The sequence below is a fragment of the Urocampus carinirostris genome, chromosome 16 (genome assembly GCF_059441175.1).
Source record: "Urocampus carinirostris isolate Australia breed hairy pipefish chromosome 16, RoL_Ucar_1.0, whole genome shotgun sequence".
In the NCBI taxonomy this organism is placed as follows: domain Eukaryota; kingdom Metazoa; phylum Chordata; class Actinopteri; order Syngnathiformes; family Syngnathidae; genus Urocampus; species Urocampus carinirostris.
Genome location: NC_142364.1, coordinates 15,996,403 through 16,009,553, shown reverse-complemented (window position 1 = coordinate 16,009,553; position 13,151 = coordinate 15,996,403). Strand labels below are relative to the sequence as shown.

General features: G+C 39.5%; 1 protein-coding gene across 4 annotated transcripts in view; it reads right to left on the bottom strand.

The window, feature by feature from the left end:
• Positions 1 to 13,012, bottom strand: part of LOC148350407 (uncharacterized) — a 27,875-nt gene extending 14,863 nt beyond the window's left edge. For 2 of the 4 annotated variants that reach the window (XM_088356161.1, XM_088356162.1), the window contains exons 1-18: positions 12,908 to 13,012; positions 11,569 to 11,771; positions 10,781 to 11,345; positions 10,592 to 10,698; positions 10,443 to 10,508; positions 10,208 to 10,372; positions 8,245 to 8,378; positions 8,074 to 8,168; positions 7,939 to 7,993; positions 7,722 to 7,865; positions 4,755 to 4,991; positions 4,614 to 4,677; positions 3,369 to 3,576; positions 3,179 to 3,312; positions 1,538 to 1,838; positions 1,293 to 1,427; positions 1,088 to 1,124; positions 56 to 157 (exon numbers count right to left, since the gene is read on the bottom strand). In XM_088356161.1, the coding sequence (XP_088212287.1) occupies positions 56 to 157; positions 1,088 to 1,124; positions 1,293 to 1,427; positions 1,538 to 1,838; positions 3,179 to 3,312; positions 3,369 to 3,576; positions 4,614 to 4,677; positions 4,755 to 4,991; positions 7,722 to 7,865; positions 7,939 to 7,993; positions 8,074 to 8,168; positions 8,245 to 8,378; positions 10,208 to 10,372; positions 10,443 to 10,508; positions 10,592 to 10,698; positions 10,781 to 11,345; positions 11,569 to 11,765 (2,746 nt within the window). In that variant the 5' untranslated portion in view covers positions 11,766 to 11,771; positions 12,908 to 13,012. The remainder of the gene's footprint in view (positions 1 to 55; positions 158 to 1,087; positions 1,125 to 1,292; positions 1,428 to 1,537; positions 1,839 to 3,178; positions 3,313 to 3,368; positions 3,577 to 4,613; positions 4,678 to 4,754; positions 4,992 to 7,721; positions 7,866 to 7,938; positions 7,994 to 8,073; positions 8,169 to 8,244; positions 8,379 to 10,207; positions 10,373 to 10,442; positions 10,509 to 10,591; positions 10,699 to 10,780; positions 11,346 to 11,568; positions 11,772 to 12,907) is intronic. The other 2 variants (XM_088356163.1, XM_088356164.1) reach the window with 1 other exon arrangement.
• Between the last annotated feature and the right edge of the window lie 139 nt (positions 13,013 to 13,151).

The following is a 13,151-nucleotide window of genomic DNA, read 5'->3' as shown; positions in this document are numbered from 1 at the left end:
GTATCATAATATCGCTTGAAGCAATATAAACTCAGTGCACAGCAAAATTATGTACCTGTGGTCTGATCATGAGTAGTCTCCGACTGGGAGCACTGAGGTAGGTTGCCAATGGCGAGTAGTGTTTGAGCAGCCTCGTTGTAGCTCTCCACCTCAGAGACTGAGAGAAAGACTTTCAATTTCTACATTTGTACCGTGGACCCCCCCCAGGTTACGGCATCCTTGTTTTACTATGTTTTCACATGACAATTTGGAAGAGGAGTTTATTTGGGCCCCTAATTATGGCTTTCCCCCCCACGATAAATAAACAACAAATTATTTCACAAGTTCAAAAACTGTGCCGTGTTTGAGCGTATGATTGTTCGTCTCTATAATCCCTGTCAAGAGATTAGCCGACATCATATAAAATGCTGATACACGTCGGGCTGAACTCCCTCCCATGATGCCTTTTTATCCATTTGTTCATAATCGCTTGTAAAGGCTTAGTGAATCAGCAATACAATACTGTGTACTTTATACTATATTTATTAGCTATTGGTCCCAATTCTTGCAGTGATTCTAAAAGAAAAACCAAAACCATTATAACATGGGAACAAGTCTTGAAATATTCAAAATATAAGAAAGCACACGCAACCTATCAACGGCCGTAACCAATCAACGATCAGGACAATTATCAAAAACAAGGAGGAGATTAAAGCAAGAAAGTCTTTCAAGAGCATGGCCACACCTTCGCAAGTGTAAAATTTAAAATCAGTTTTAATTGAAATCTGTCATCTTCTCACTCTTCTGCATCCACCCATTAATTCCACTTTACCAGCTTAAGTCGCATTGCACCAAAGGTAAAAATAATGTATATTTTCCCTTACATGTATATTTATAGATATTATTTAATACATGAATATTACATACAAGTATACAAAAATTTAATGTTTTTCTTTCTAGGGTGGCGGGGTTTCGAATGCATTAGCTTATTTCTATCCCCGCCATATGACAATTTGGCCTATTGATCCCCACCTTAGATTGGATTAAAGTTGTAACCCCGGGGGTTTATTCTATTGGTAATAATATTAAAAAAGGAGCTTCAACTTACCTACAGTGGGTTCTGAAGACATTAAGTCAATAACATCCTGCAAAACAGGCAACACTTTTGTTAATCATTATCCAACAGATACTTTGCTTTTTCACACCTAAAAATGATCAAAATGAAAACTTAAAATATAATGACAATGTTGAAAACTCAAACGGAATATTGGGCTTTTTCCTTTTTGGTGTTTGACAAAGCATGGGACACTTACGACCAAGAGGTCCAAATGATGCACAGATGGTTCAGGTGCCCCTGATTCACTTTTGTCTCCCTCACAGAGGGAATCGGGGCACAGTGCATCGTGGGAAATGTCCAACACATCAGACATGTTGCCATAGATGTCAAGCTACAATGAAGAGGAGGGAGGAGGGGTGTGAAATATGGAAAGCATGCAAAGACATACAAATGATGCAAAAAATAAGAGAATGATTTGTGAAGGGGAAAATTGGTTGGCACCTCCTCCATTGTCTCATCCACTTGTGGGATGACAGCAAGAGGGGAGCGCAAGAAAGCGGGAACAAAAGCTTCTTCCTCGTTCATCTGAATGCCTGACTCTTCTTCGACCTCTTCCTCGCTGGATTCAGATTGAGATGCTCTGATGGTAATGAGTTTGGACCTTTTGGATGCTGGAGCAGTAGAAGGTCTCACGGTTGATCGAGCCCTTTTTGGTGTTTGTTTTCGTTCAGGTTTAGATGTGGGGCTCTCTTCTTTTGCAGCGTATTCAAGGTGTTTGGGGGCTTTGGGGACTCTTCCATACCTGTAAAATAAAAACATGTTATCAGACCGTAGACCCCTGGAATATGGGAACACCCCCACCCCTTTACAATGTTCTCACTTTACAGTGTCAATACAGTATTTACTCTTTACAGCATTTCCCCCAATACACAAAATAAACAACAACTTGTTTTGTATCCCCAAAAACATATTACATTTAAGCTTACATCTCTAAGATGCCTGTCTGCTATTGATCGATGTCATATACAGGGTTCCTACAGCTTAAGGCAGATTGAATTCAAGACTTTTTAAATGCCTTTTTAAATCAAACTTAAGACCAAATTGACAAAAAACGCATACACAATTGACATGGACAAAACCACATAAATTTAAGGCCATTTTAAACAAAAGTTTTTCCATCTGAAAAATATAACACTTTACACATGGAGAAACAAATAAAAAGGATGTTTGCACTACATCATGGATCCTCCGTCAAACCTAGCAGGTAACTACTGCAGCAATTCCGTAAAAGCCTTCTTATCATGATGCATGAAAAATGACTTTTTTACTAAATAATTTAAAAATAAATCTTATTAATTGGTTTCACAATTTTAAAACTTTCCAAATTTGGATTTAGGACATTTGAATGCCAATTAAGGCCTTATTTTTAGAATAATAAATATAATGACTTTTCTGACTTTTCAAAGATCCACGGGAACCCTGATACAAAATGCTATTTGTTTGTGTCCCATAAATGCTGAAACGCTATTGGTCGAACGATCTTCCAAAATTCCTTCCCCTTTTTTCAGTTCAGAATCTCATGTGCTTTGTAAAAACCTAGCGAGTCATCAATAAGACTGTAATTTGCGTACTGTAATTATTATTATATAAATATTTGCAGTATTGCTAAGGGAAGAAAACCTACTAACCATGGTAACAAAGTTTGTGAAAATTTGAAAAACTCGCAAAGTTGCATGGCCATAACCAATCAACAATTGCAACTATTATGACTGATAAGGAAGCAAATAGTTTCATTTTTAATTTGCCTTCTCCTTCTGTACTCTGCATCCACCCGCTAATTCCAAAGGTAAATACATTTTTTTTCCTTTACACGCATATTTATTTCCTGTTATTTAACCATATACACATAGGTAATATTTACTATATACTATTTTGTTATTTTAATGCATTTATCTGGGGTACTGGGTGTTTAAATCCTATATGCTATAAATTGCCATAGATTTATAACGCCCACTATATGGCAATTTTGACTTTGAGATTTCCACCTCAGAACGAACATCCCAGGGTCTGCTGTAGTGAGGTTCTCTACCAATTTGTAGTGGTACCTAGCCTCGGGTTTCTTAAACAATAGAAAATGTGTACCTTGTAGGTTTTGCAGGTTTAACTGAGTAATCTTCATTACTAGAGGAAGCACCATCATCATCGTCTCCATCATCCAGATCATTCTTCTCCTTCTCAGGGGATCCTTCTGCAGATTGTATTGAATCTGTGTTTGCCTGGAAAAAAAGCATCTAAGAAAAATCTGCACTCAACACGGCTATGGTAGACTCACCTGCTCTTTTGAGGGTTCCTTATCCACACCATCATCTTCCACAATGGTCTCATTGTGTCCTTTGCTTGTGGTGCTTGGACCGGGCGCAAGTTTTTTACTCCACCTTCGGCTGAGGGGCAGAACCGGCTTGACTGCTGTGGCCCGTAAGAGTTTGGCGGGCCTAACTGAAGTGCGTTCAGGTAAATTGGTCGTATCTGCATTATCACACCTGGTGATTAAGTGGAAAACTTTCCATTAAAAGAATCTTCATTTGAACAGGTGAGTTGGGAATATAACGAGAGTTCCTGGTGAAAGTAGTCCCCCCCTCCAAAAATGTCATATTGCCCAAAAAAAATCTAAAAATCAACAGCATGCGAGACACAATCATGAAGTACAACCAAATTATTTCAACATTGTATTATATATTTAAAAATAAAAAAATAAAAAGTAGGTGTGGCAAAATTATTGGATCCCTGATCTCTCAGCTGAAAACCACTGCAAACCTATCAAGACCTGGTCGTCCCTCCAAACCTTTGGCCCAAACAAGGAAAAAATTATTAGATAAGCAACCATGGGGTCCATGATCCCATTGGATGACCAGCAGAAATACAACGTCCAGGTGGGACAATGTGTGCATAAGACAACTCTTAGTCGTCCTCTGGATAATCTGTCATTTATGGAAAGGTGGCAAAGAGAAACCCCTTTTGGAGAGAGTACGACATAAAAAGTCCATTAGGGGTTTGTAGGAAGCCACATAAGAGACACAAATAACATGTGAGACAAGGGGCTCTGGTCAGAAGAAAACCAAATTGAACTTGATGGACTTAATGCTACGTGTTTGGCGTAATGGTTACGCTGCACATCAAACCCTGAGAACACAATCCCCACTCTCAAACATGGTGTCAGCATCATGCTCTGGGGTTATATGTTTTGTAGGGATGAATGAGCTATTAGTTCCTTTTCAACATGTGCAAAACGTATAAATACCCAAAAAGACTGTCTGTGATCGCAGCAAAATGAGGTTGTACAAAGTCTTAACTCAAATAGGGCTTACTGTGCAATTTTTCATTTTTTTAGCACAACATAAAATGTTGAATACATTAGATTTATGTTCATGATTGTGTCTCAACTGTTCATTCTTATGCTTTGTTTTTTAGTTTGTTTATTAATAAGTTTAAAGCCTGAAATATTGCAATAAGTTAAGAAGTTCTTTTGGACCAATACTTTAGCAAGGCACTGTATATTAAAATGTCTATGCGTCCTTACGGTTTTAAATCAGCTTGATCTTCTGGAAGGGCTGCCTCTGTGTCTTCAGGTGTGCAGGCATCTTCTAAGAAGAGAAAATCAAACTCTAAAATATTACATGTGGTTAAAAAATAAAAACATAACGTTATGACAGACATCCACCTTCTCTGCCATTATCCTCCAATTTCTTTTTAGACTTCTTTTGCTCTGTGGCAGAATTCTCCGGCGCAATCTGGAGTTTGCGTTTCAACCTGGACTTGGCGGCGGGAGCCTTCTTTTTATCATTTTCTTTTTCGCCATCGTCGCCATCCGAGCACAGTAAGTCGGCGATCTCCTCCTCTTCGTCATCGTCTTCTTCCTCTTCGCTGTCCATTAAATCTTCCAAAAGGTCTTCTTTACCTGTCGGGGTTGACAGTTCTTTGTTATTTCTATTTTCATTTTCAATGTTGTCCGACGTCTTTACTCGGGCTTTGTGGTACGGCCGAAATATAAATTTTTTTTTTCCCCAGTCAGCCAGGACGTCGTGTATTATTTAAAGGTAGGTATGTGACTTAAAGATATTCCTCTTGCTGGCGCCATCTGCTGGCTGAAATCATCATCGCAGCTCTTTTTGCTGTGCGTGCAAGTATGTGAAATTCTTAGACGCACTCGAATAAACGCTTCCTTTTTCATCTTTTTGGGGGTTTTGGGATGGCATTTGGACTTTATTTGAAACAGTCCTATTCTTACTTTCATCATTTTTATTTTACAAATTAAGAAAAAAATGATATCCCTCTCACCCCCCCATTGTCCCTGCTTCCTTTTGTCCAGTGTAATGCGCTCCATGGACGGAACGCCAATAATGAAAGACAAAAACAGAGAGGCGTGGTGGAAAAAATATATATAAAGGCTCTTTGAACATAATTGGACATTGTTAACATACTTAATAGAGAAAATATTTAATTTTAAACTTTTTAAGGACACCTCAAACAACACACCCTACATTTAGCCCCTCACAGAGATAATAAATAAATTAATTAATTAGTTAATAAATAAAACATTTTAAAAACTAAGTAAAAAGATATGAACTATCACAAGGGGTGGCCAACCCAGTCCTAGAGAGCCGCATGTTTTGGAGGTTTCTCTTCTCCAACTCAGGTGATTCAAAATCTTCGCTTGTTAGCAAGTAGTCTGGGAGCTTGATAATGATCCAGGTGATTTGAAATCACCTGTATTGAAGCATAGAAACTCCAAAAACATGCAGGCCATGCAGCTCTCGAGGACCGAGTTAGCCGCCCCTGAACTATCATAAAAACATGCCTTATTTTAAAGTCTGTAGGTCAAGAAATTTGCATTTATTTTAATAACATGAGCTTCACCTAGAGGAGGCATGACTGTACATCATCCTACAGGCTGGATCCAGCCTGTTGGATGATTTAATCCAGCCCGTCTTAAAAGTCTCCAACAAAGAAACACGTCTGTAGCTTACTTTTATGAAAAGTTGTGTTTTTTTTAAATAAATACAAACCAAATGCTACTACCCACCACTAGAGGGCAGTAAATGTGTAAAGGTGCTGGCATCCAGCATTGACAGGAGGTAATACCAGGAAACAAACATTTGGGACATAGCGGGTCCAACTAAAAATAAACCATCAAACTTCCTTCACCATTTACCACAACAAAACAAGTTATGGACACCCTGCCCATAATGGCATTGCCAGAAAACAAAAGTGGACACGGGTGCAGAGTTTTACAGGAAAAATGAAACGGGAATGATATATTCACCGGTGTAATAATTGGGTCGAGCATATTTTTGTTCATAGGAGAGATCTTGAGATTGTGTGAGTTGGTTCAGAAGTAAAGCTGCATTTATGCATTTGTACAAACAAATTGTTAACCCATTCAATAGGGATCATTTTTCCATTGTTTCTGAATAAATTTGTTGTGCTCAGAATCTCTTATCATCTGGGATTATGAAATGTAGGGTAGGCTACAAATGTAGACTGACTGATTAAGCAAAGTGCTAAAAAAGGGGAAATAGTTGGCGTTACTGATAAGACCTAACTAAGAACATAAAGTCTGGACCTGGCCTGTGAGGAAAATCAGAGTTTGACATGCCTGACCTAGAGATAACTGACACAGCTGATAGCCATCTTGCTGCTACAGGTACCCGAAAACCTCTCAAAAAAACAGAAGGAAAATGGTGTGGTTGGGTCACTTTGAGTATCTGTAGTATGTATTCTTCCTTGTGCGTTTAAGGGCTTGTTTTCAGTTGCGCTACACTAAATAGCGACATCCAGTGTTTACATTTTACACAGTGTCCCTAGAAATGTATCGATTATAAACAATAAACCCCAATTAATACACATTTATTGAAATATTTTGCTGATTAAAGAAATACATGAAAAGTTAAAAAAATTACAGATTTAAATGAGTTTTTAATAATAGGCTAAAAGCTCTAGCAAAAAACAATCACCTATAGTTTGTGACTAATTCAAACAAAGGTAGGGTACATCCTTTGATGTGTCAATACAATATTTTCTCTATTAATTATGAGTTAACAATGCCTGACTGAGTTCAAAGAACCGTTATATTTTTTCCACTGCACCTATCTGCTTTTATGTTACTTTAATAAGAGCGTTTCTGGACTCGCAACACATTAGGAAACAGGAAGTGTGGGTGATTTCATGCCCTGTCATGTGGCGTGAAAACTGTGAAAGTAAGAGAAGGACTGTTTCGAGTACAGTCAAAACGCCAACCGAAATCCTAAAAAGACGGAAAAACTGTTTAGCTTTTTTTGAGCGGGTCTAAGAAATGAACGTACTTGACAGGGGCTGCAATGATGACTTAAACCAGGAGGTAGCGTCATTGAGTAGAACATTTTTACATTTTGGACAGCACCCTTAAATGGAACAATGAACTAGTTAGTAAATATCGTTTGATAAACTGCACAAGCCTGGAATGTTATTTTCTTAGCATGTGGAAGTTAGATTTTAGGAGATTAAATACAAAATATTCTAAAAAATAAAACAAGAATCCAATTTATTCTACCAAATCTACACCCTAATCTTGTCATTTTTTTCACATATTACAGGTGGTTTGAAAAACAAAAAACAAACATGATACAATACTTTCTTCAGAGCTACTCACTCTTGGCTCCCTTTGTGCTCCTCTGTCGCTTCTTGTAGCGGTTTTTCTCCACGAGCGACCTGAGCTTCTTTTTGTTTTTTTGGACTTCGAGAATCTTTTCCAGCAGCTTTGTGAAATACTCGATGTCTAGGTTGCGTCTCTCGCCTGTGAGGCACAGTAACGATGATTTATCAGGGGATTGGAATAACTCACAAAAGATCTAAGATGGCGCACTAACGGAAAGCTTTGTCGATCCTCCACCCATTCAGCCGTTCTTCCTTTTTAAATTTGTTCTGCAAAATTAAACACACACACAAAAACAAAATTGAGAATGATATAGCAACATAAACGCAGCATTGCTTTCGTTACAGACCCGAATCTCTGCCCGAGTTCTGTTGTGAAAAAGCTGGCCTATCATGGAGAAGTCCGTTCCCACCATGCTGATTGCTAGGAAGAACATGTCCGTCTCTGCAAAAATAAAGACAATTAGAATAGGACGACAGGTCAATAGTTTGACTTGAATAGACGCCAGTTTTGTGCGGACCTTCATTAGTCCAGGGCTTGCAGTAGGTGGACGCCCTGAAACTGGAATACATAGTGGTGGAGCCGCGCTCGAAGATGGGGTCTCGGCCCTCGGCTGGGTTCGGCCCTTTGGCTCTCTGGACTTCCACAGTCAAGCTGAGACAGGCAAAACCTCACAATGATTCCATGGTGGAAAGCACTCCTCAGCCCCATGTTAGCTTAACGCTAATGCACAGTATTCCCTTGATTTTCACAGTTAATCTGCTGTATAACCACCCGTATTACGTACTATAGCATAACCCAAGAAATCCGTTTACTTGTGTGCAATACTGCGCATTCCCAGTTTTCCTCCTTCTGGACATTTTTATGACGCCGAGCACTATGGAACTTGTAATACAGGACAATAGTGTCACCCACAAACTCCAGCTTCCTTGCTAAAAAAGCCTAATGTGTATTGGTTGATTTCTGCCAAGGCGAAAAAGTTAGCCCGTATGAAGCGGATGCAACACTTGCATCAATTTACAAGTAGTGTTAGTCCATGCTTCTGGCAAACCACATACAGCACACGGTGAAAACAGACCACAGCAATAAAGCACACTTTTGTGAGTGAGAGCAAACAAGATCGGCACCGTGTTAATTTGGGTGAGTAATGTGAATGAAATCATCCTTTAAATACCGTATTATACGGACTATAAAATTTTCTCCGGAGTAAAGGTCGCACCAGCCAAAAACCGCATATTTAAGAAGGAAAACAACATACAGACGCTCCCCTGCTACCATTCGACTTACGTAAAAGGGTAGATCCGAACATTGTTTTTCTGGATATCGAAAATTATCCGGACATTGCTGTAAGTTAGATTTTGTATTGTGTGCACCTTTTTCCAAATACAGGACATTACTGTAGTGATTCTTTCCGCCGCTACCGGCGTGTGGCGCTGTGAGAGCTCACCCACCATCCACCTGGAAGTAAAAAAATCTGCTTCCTCTTTCTAGTTCATATGTAAACATACAGTGCTACGTGTACTGAATCTCCAGCGCGCTCAGAACTTTGACGTTTTTTTTGTTTAATATCTCATGCATCCATTCAATATGATTGGTTTGAAGTGTAAAGAAGAGACGAGCCGTTTCTTTTGAAATGAAAGTGGAATAAGAAAGCTTGATGCGGTTGAGAAAATGGTCGGAACACTTTTTTTGGCCACTTTTTACCACGGAGGAGGACCTCTTGAAGCGCATCTTCCAAAAGTAAGTTCCACTCAACTTTATTTATCCTTATAGAGCATATTATTTTATGAAATGTTTATTTTTTAGTACAAAACAATACAGGTTACTTATACAAGCCTTAAACATACAAATCATCAGTCTTTAATGCTACTGCACCACCGGGCATACCCCACTGTTAGCAACCGCCGACATCCTCCAAGGTAAGTGCTCATAATAATCTCACATCTTTATTTTGTTAACAATATCTTGTTTATCATATTACTGCATTTGTATGTTCAAGAACAATTTTAATGATATTTTAGTCATCAGCAGGATGTATTTTTGGGCTATTTAGTGATAACTTGGATGACTTGGGGATTATGGGGTGATTCATTCAAGTTACAAGGAAATATAGAAACGAGCTTGATCCAAGTTACATTGTATGTAGAGGGGCCACTAAATGCCCATTTCCGTAATGATGTTGCTCTTGCTTGCTTCCCCTGATCTGATTGCCCGCAAATAGCATGTGTAAGGGGTTATTTTTTGTCACTATTCATGTAAACGATTCATTTGGGTTGCTCCAAACAGTGCCCAGGAAACAGAAGGCAGGTCTCTAATTGGTTTGAGTGTACTGTCACTCTTAACATAGCACGGAAATCCGTCATCTACCTGTAATCTGTAGAACTTTTCAATAAAAAAAAGAAAATTGCGATGCACCCCGGACATGAAACTGGAACGGCGATAAGGCGAGGGAACACAGTATGATGTTTAGGAAGTAAACCCACCTCTCTTCATCCAGAATCAGCGTTCCGTCTTCGGCCACTTTGACCCGAGGCACCATCAGTGCGTCCTCATCTTCCTCCTCGTCTGCCGGATCTTGTTCCTCTTCTGCTTGACCACTTATCTCTGGGACAGCTTTAGTCTCCACTTTTTGTGATTTTTCAGGCGACCTGGGATATCAAATTAGAAGGATCGCTTTAAATGTTGCGCCATTTTGATTTTAGAAAAGAGTAAACTTACTTTTCTCCTGTTGGGGAACATAGAATTTCAGTCTGGTTCTCCTGTGTTTCTTCCTCCAAGCTGGACCTGTGAGGAGAATATTGAGGGTCACTTGAGGGAATGCATTGCGCGATGCAGCAAAATCTGCAAAATGTCCAAGGTGAACTCACGACATAGGGTTGGATACTGGCAGGTAGCGGATGAGATCCCTCATGGTCATTTTTGAGGGATCCAGATCAAATTCATTTCCACTCTTTTTCCTTGTTTTCTTGGAACCCTGCAACACAACTTCATTAAAATCCCTTTTTTGATGAGTGATTACAGCCACTCGGTTACATTATCACAAAAAAATGACTGACCTTTTCTTTTCTCATCTCCTGCCTGAGCAAGTCACGCAGTTTCTTAGCCTTTTCCAGCCTATGAATATCGGACGGGTCGTTTAAAAGTCGACTCAAGGAGAATTTGGGAATGGAAGACTTTTTGCTCTTTGACGAAAGCAGAGTCTTGGCTTTCTCAGACAGTGCCGCCGCTTCTTTGTCCGGCGGCCTAGGAGGAACTTTGTTAAGAGCTTCATCCGACAGTATCAAAGTATTTTCAGTTTTTTCAAGTGCTATTTGTGATTTGTCAGTGCACACAACATCTGCTTGTCCTGAAGAATCACTGGATGTGAGCACGGGTTCGGGCGTGGGTACAGGCTCGACTTTCGGCAGTTCGGCTACAGGGCGGGCCACTTGGGATTCATTTTGTGACTTTGGATCAGAATTACGAGGTGGACTTTCAGAGCTCTCCACGGCAGTAGACTTTTGCGTCCGAGAGAGGGCGGCGAGGCGACCTGGGGCAACCTTGGGCTTCACAGAGAAGCGTTTTCTTCTCTGGACTGCAGCCGAGGAGCCGGTACCATCCCCACTTGGATCGTTTCCATCACTATGGAGGAAAGAAATATTTATTTGACTACTTGGAAGAAATCCTTGTCTAAGTGTGTGGCTTGTTGCGCCAGCTGGTAACTTGCTAACTCTGCATGTAAACTCCATGTTATTTGGAACATTGGTTATGTGCTTGTTGCTCAATTCATTAAATGCACCAGCAGCTTTGCTAACTCTTACCAAATCTCCTATTTCCATACTGATTTAACAAATAAACCGCTTACTTCACAGGGGGATCTTGAACTGCAGACACAACAACCGGCTGGATGTCTTTAACCCCGGCCCCCGGCACAATGTCATCAGTAGCTTTCGAAGGCTCTTTTGTCTCCCGATTCGCAGGAACAGTTTCCTGCGATGAAGCCGGTGTCCTCCCACCACTGCCCACATTCGGACGAACGCTAAACCTCGAACGGCGAAACATTGGGACCTGAAGGTGGCACAAAGCGTTGAGCTACACTGAAACACAGTAAAGCTTAAATTTGATATTTTATGGCAAACCAAAGTTGAAGAAAAACACTATTTAGCAATTTGTCACTGAAAAAACTGTGTTCACCTTTCACTCTTCAATTTATTTCCAAAATAATGCTAGTATGCTAGAGACCGGGCGGAAACATTTGTTGGCCTGGAGAGGGATGGGCGCCACCAGGTTGTACTTGCCCAATTTACACCACAGGAAATGATGCCCCTACAAGCCTATTGGTTAAGGGATACACCCACCTACCCAAACCTCATCAATGAATGCAGATTATCATACGAGGCACTGATCACACCACTACCTTAAATGTTATGGGACTTTGTACAGTGTCTTTTGTAGCATTGATGGGAGTGCAAACATCATATTCATGAAAATTATCGCAACACTGATAACTACAACTTTCATGTTTTAAATCTCACAAAAACATAGATTCACACGAATTGGTATGAGGCACAATGTTTTGAGAGACATGTCGCTCTTTTAAGATTTTGTTACGTAAATCGTTCCCTCCTGGGTCGTCAGTCTCGCTGAGTTATTCTCTCTAAATGTTTCTATTCCACGTTTATATTATCTTTTGTCTTAGTTTTGAATTGTGTATGTTGTCGGATAAAAAAAAGGTTTTGTGTAAAGCTGTTTTGAAAACATTTATTGTACCTGCATGCTATGCACGCTTTACATCAGTATAACAATAAAAGATGTTTGATCTTTAAACCTGACGCTCTTTTATTCGTAAATGTTTTTTTAACAGTTTTTGGTTGCAATATTGACAAAGCACTATAGCAAAACTGCTGTCCTGAAGCTTTAGCTGCAGAACTTTGCTTTGTTTTGTTTTCAATTTGTAACAGGGTCAACATAGTTTAAGCCTCGAGCGTCAACTTATTTTTTTGCATTGGGAAAAATGTGATAAAATAAGATTTAGCTGGTAAAATATTATGCTTTCAAACTAGAATTATATAAAAAAAATCGTATAACAGTAACATTAGAGCGACATTTGTAGCGTGTGTCTACTTATTGCATGGAACGCCTTCTCTTTTTGAGAAAAAAAAATATTTTAACAGTATTTTATCCTTTTTTTTCTTAACACTTACCTGACCATCAGCGTTTCATCGATAAATAAAATCCACTTATCGGCGACAAAAATGAGAAGCTAAAGCCCACTTCATGTGTTATTCCGCCATGTTGGCAATGACGCAATCATTGGTCGCCGGCGCAGTGTCTTGAGGGAAATGTAGTCCCAATTTCAGTTTTCGTGTAGCGTTGATCGAATTCAGTCGCTATTTAACAACGTTAAGATTTCACTTACAAATGTAATCGTATTAACATTGTGTGATA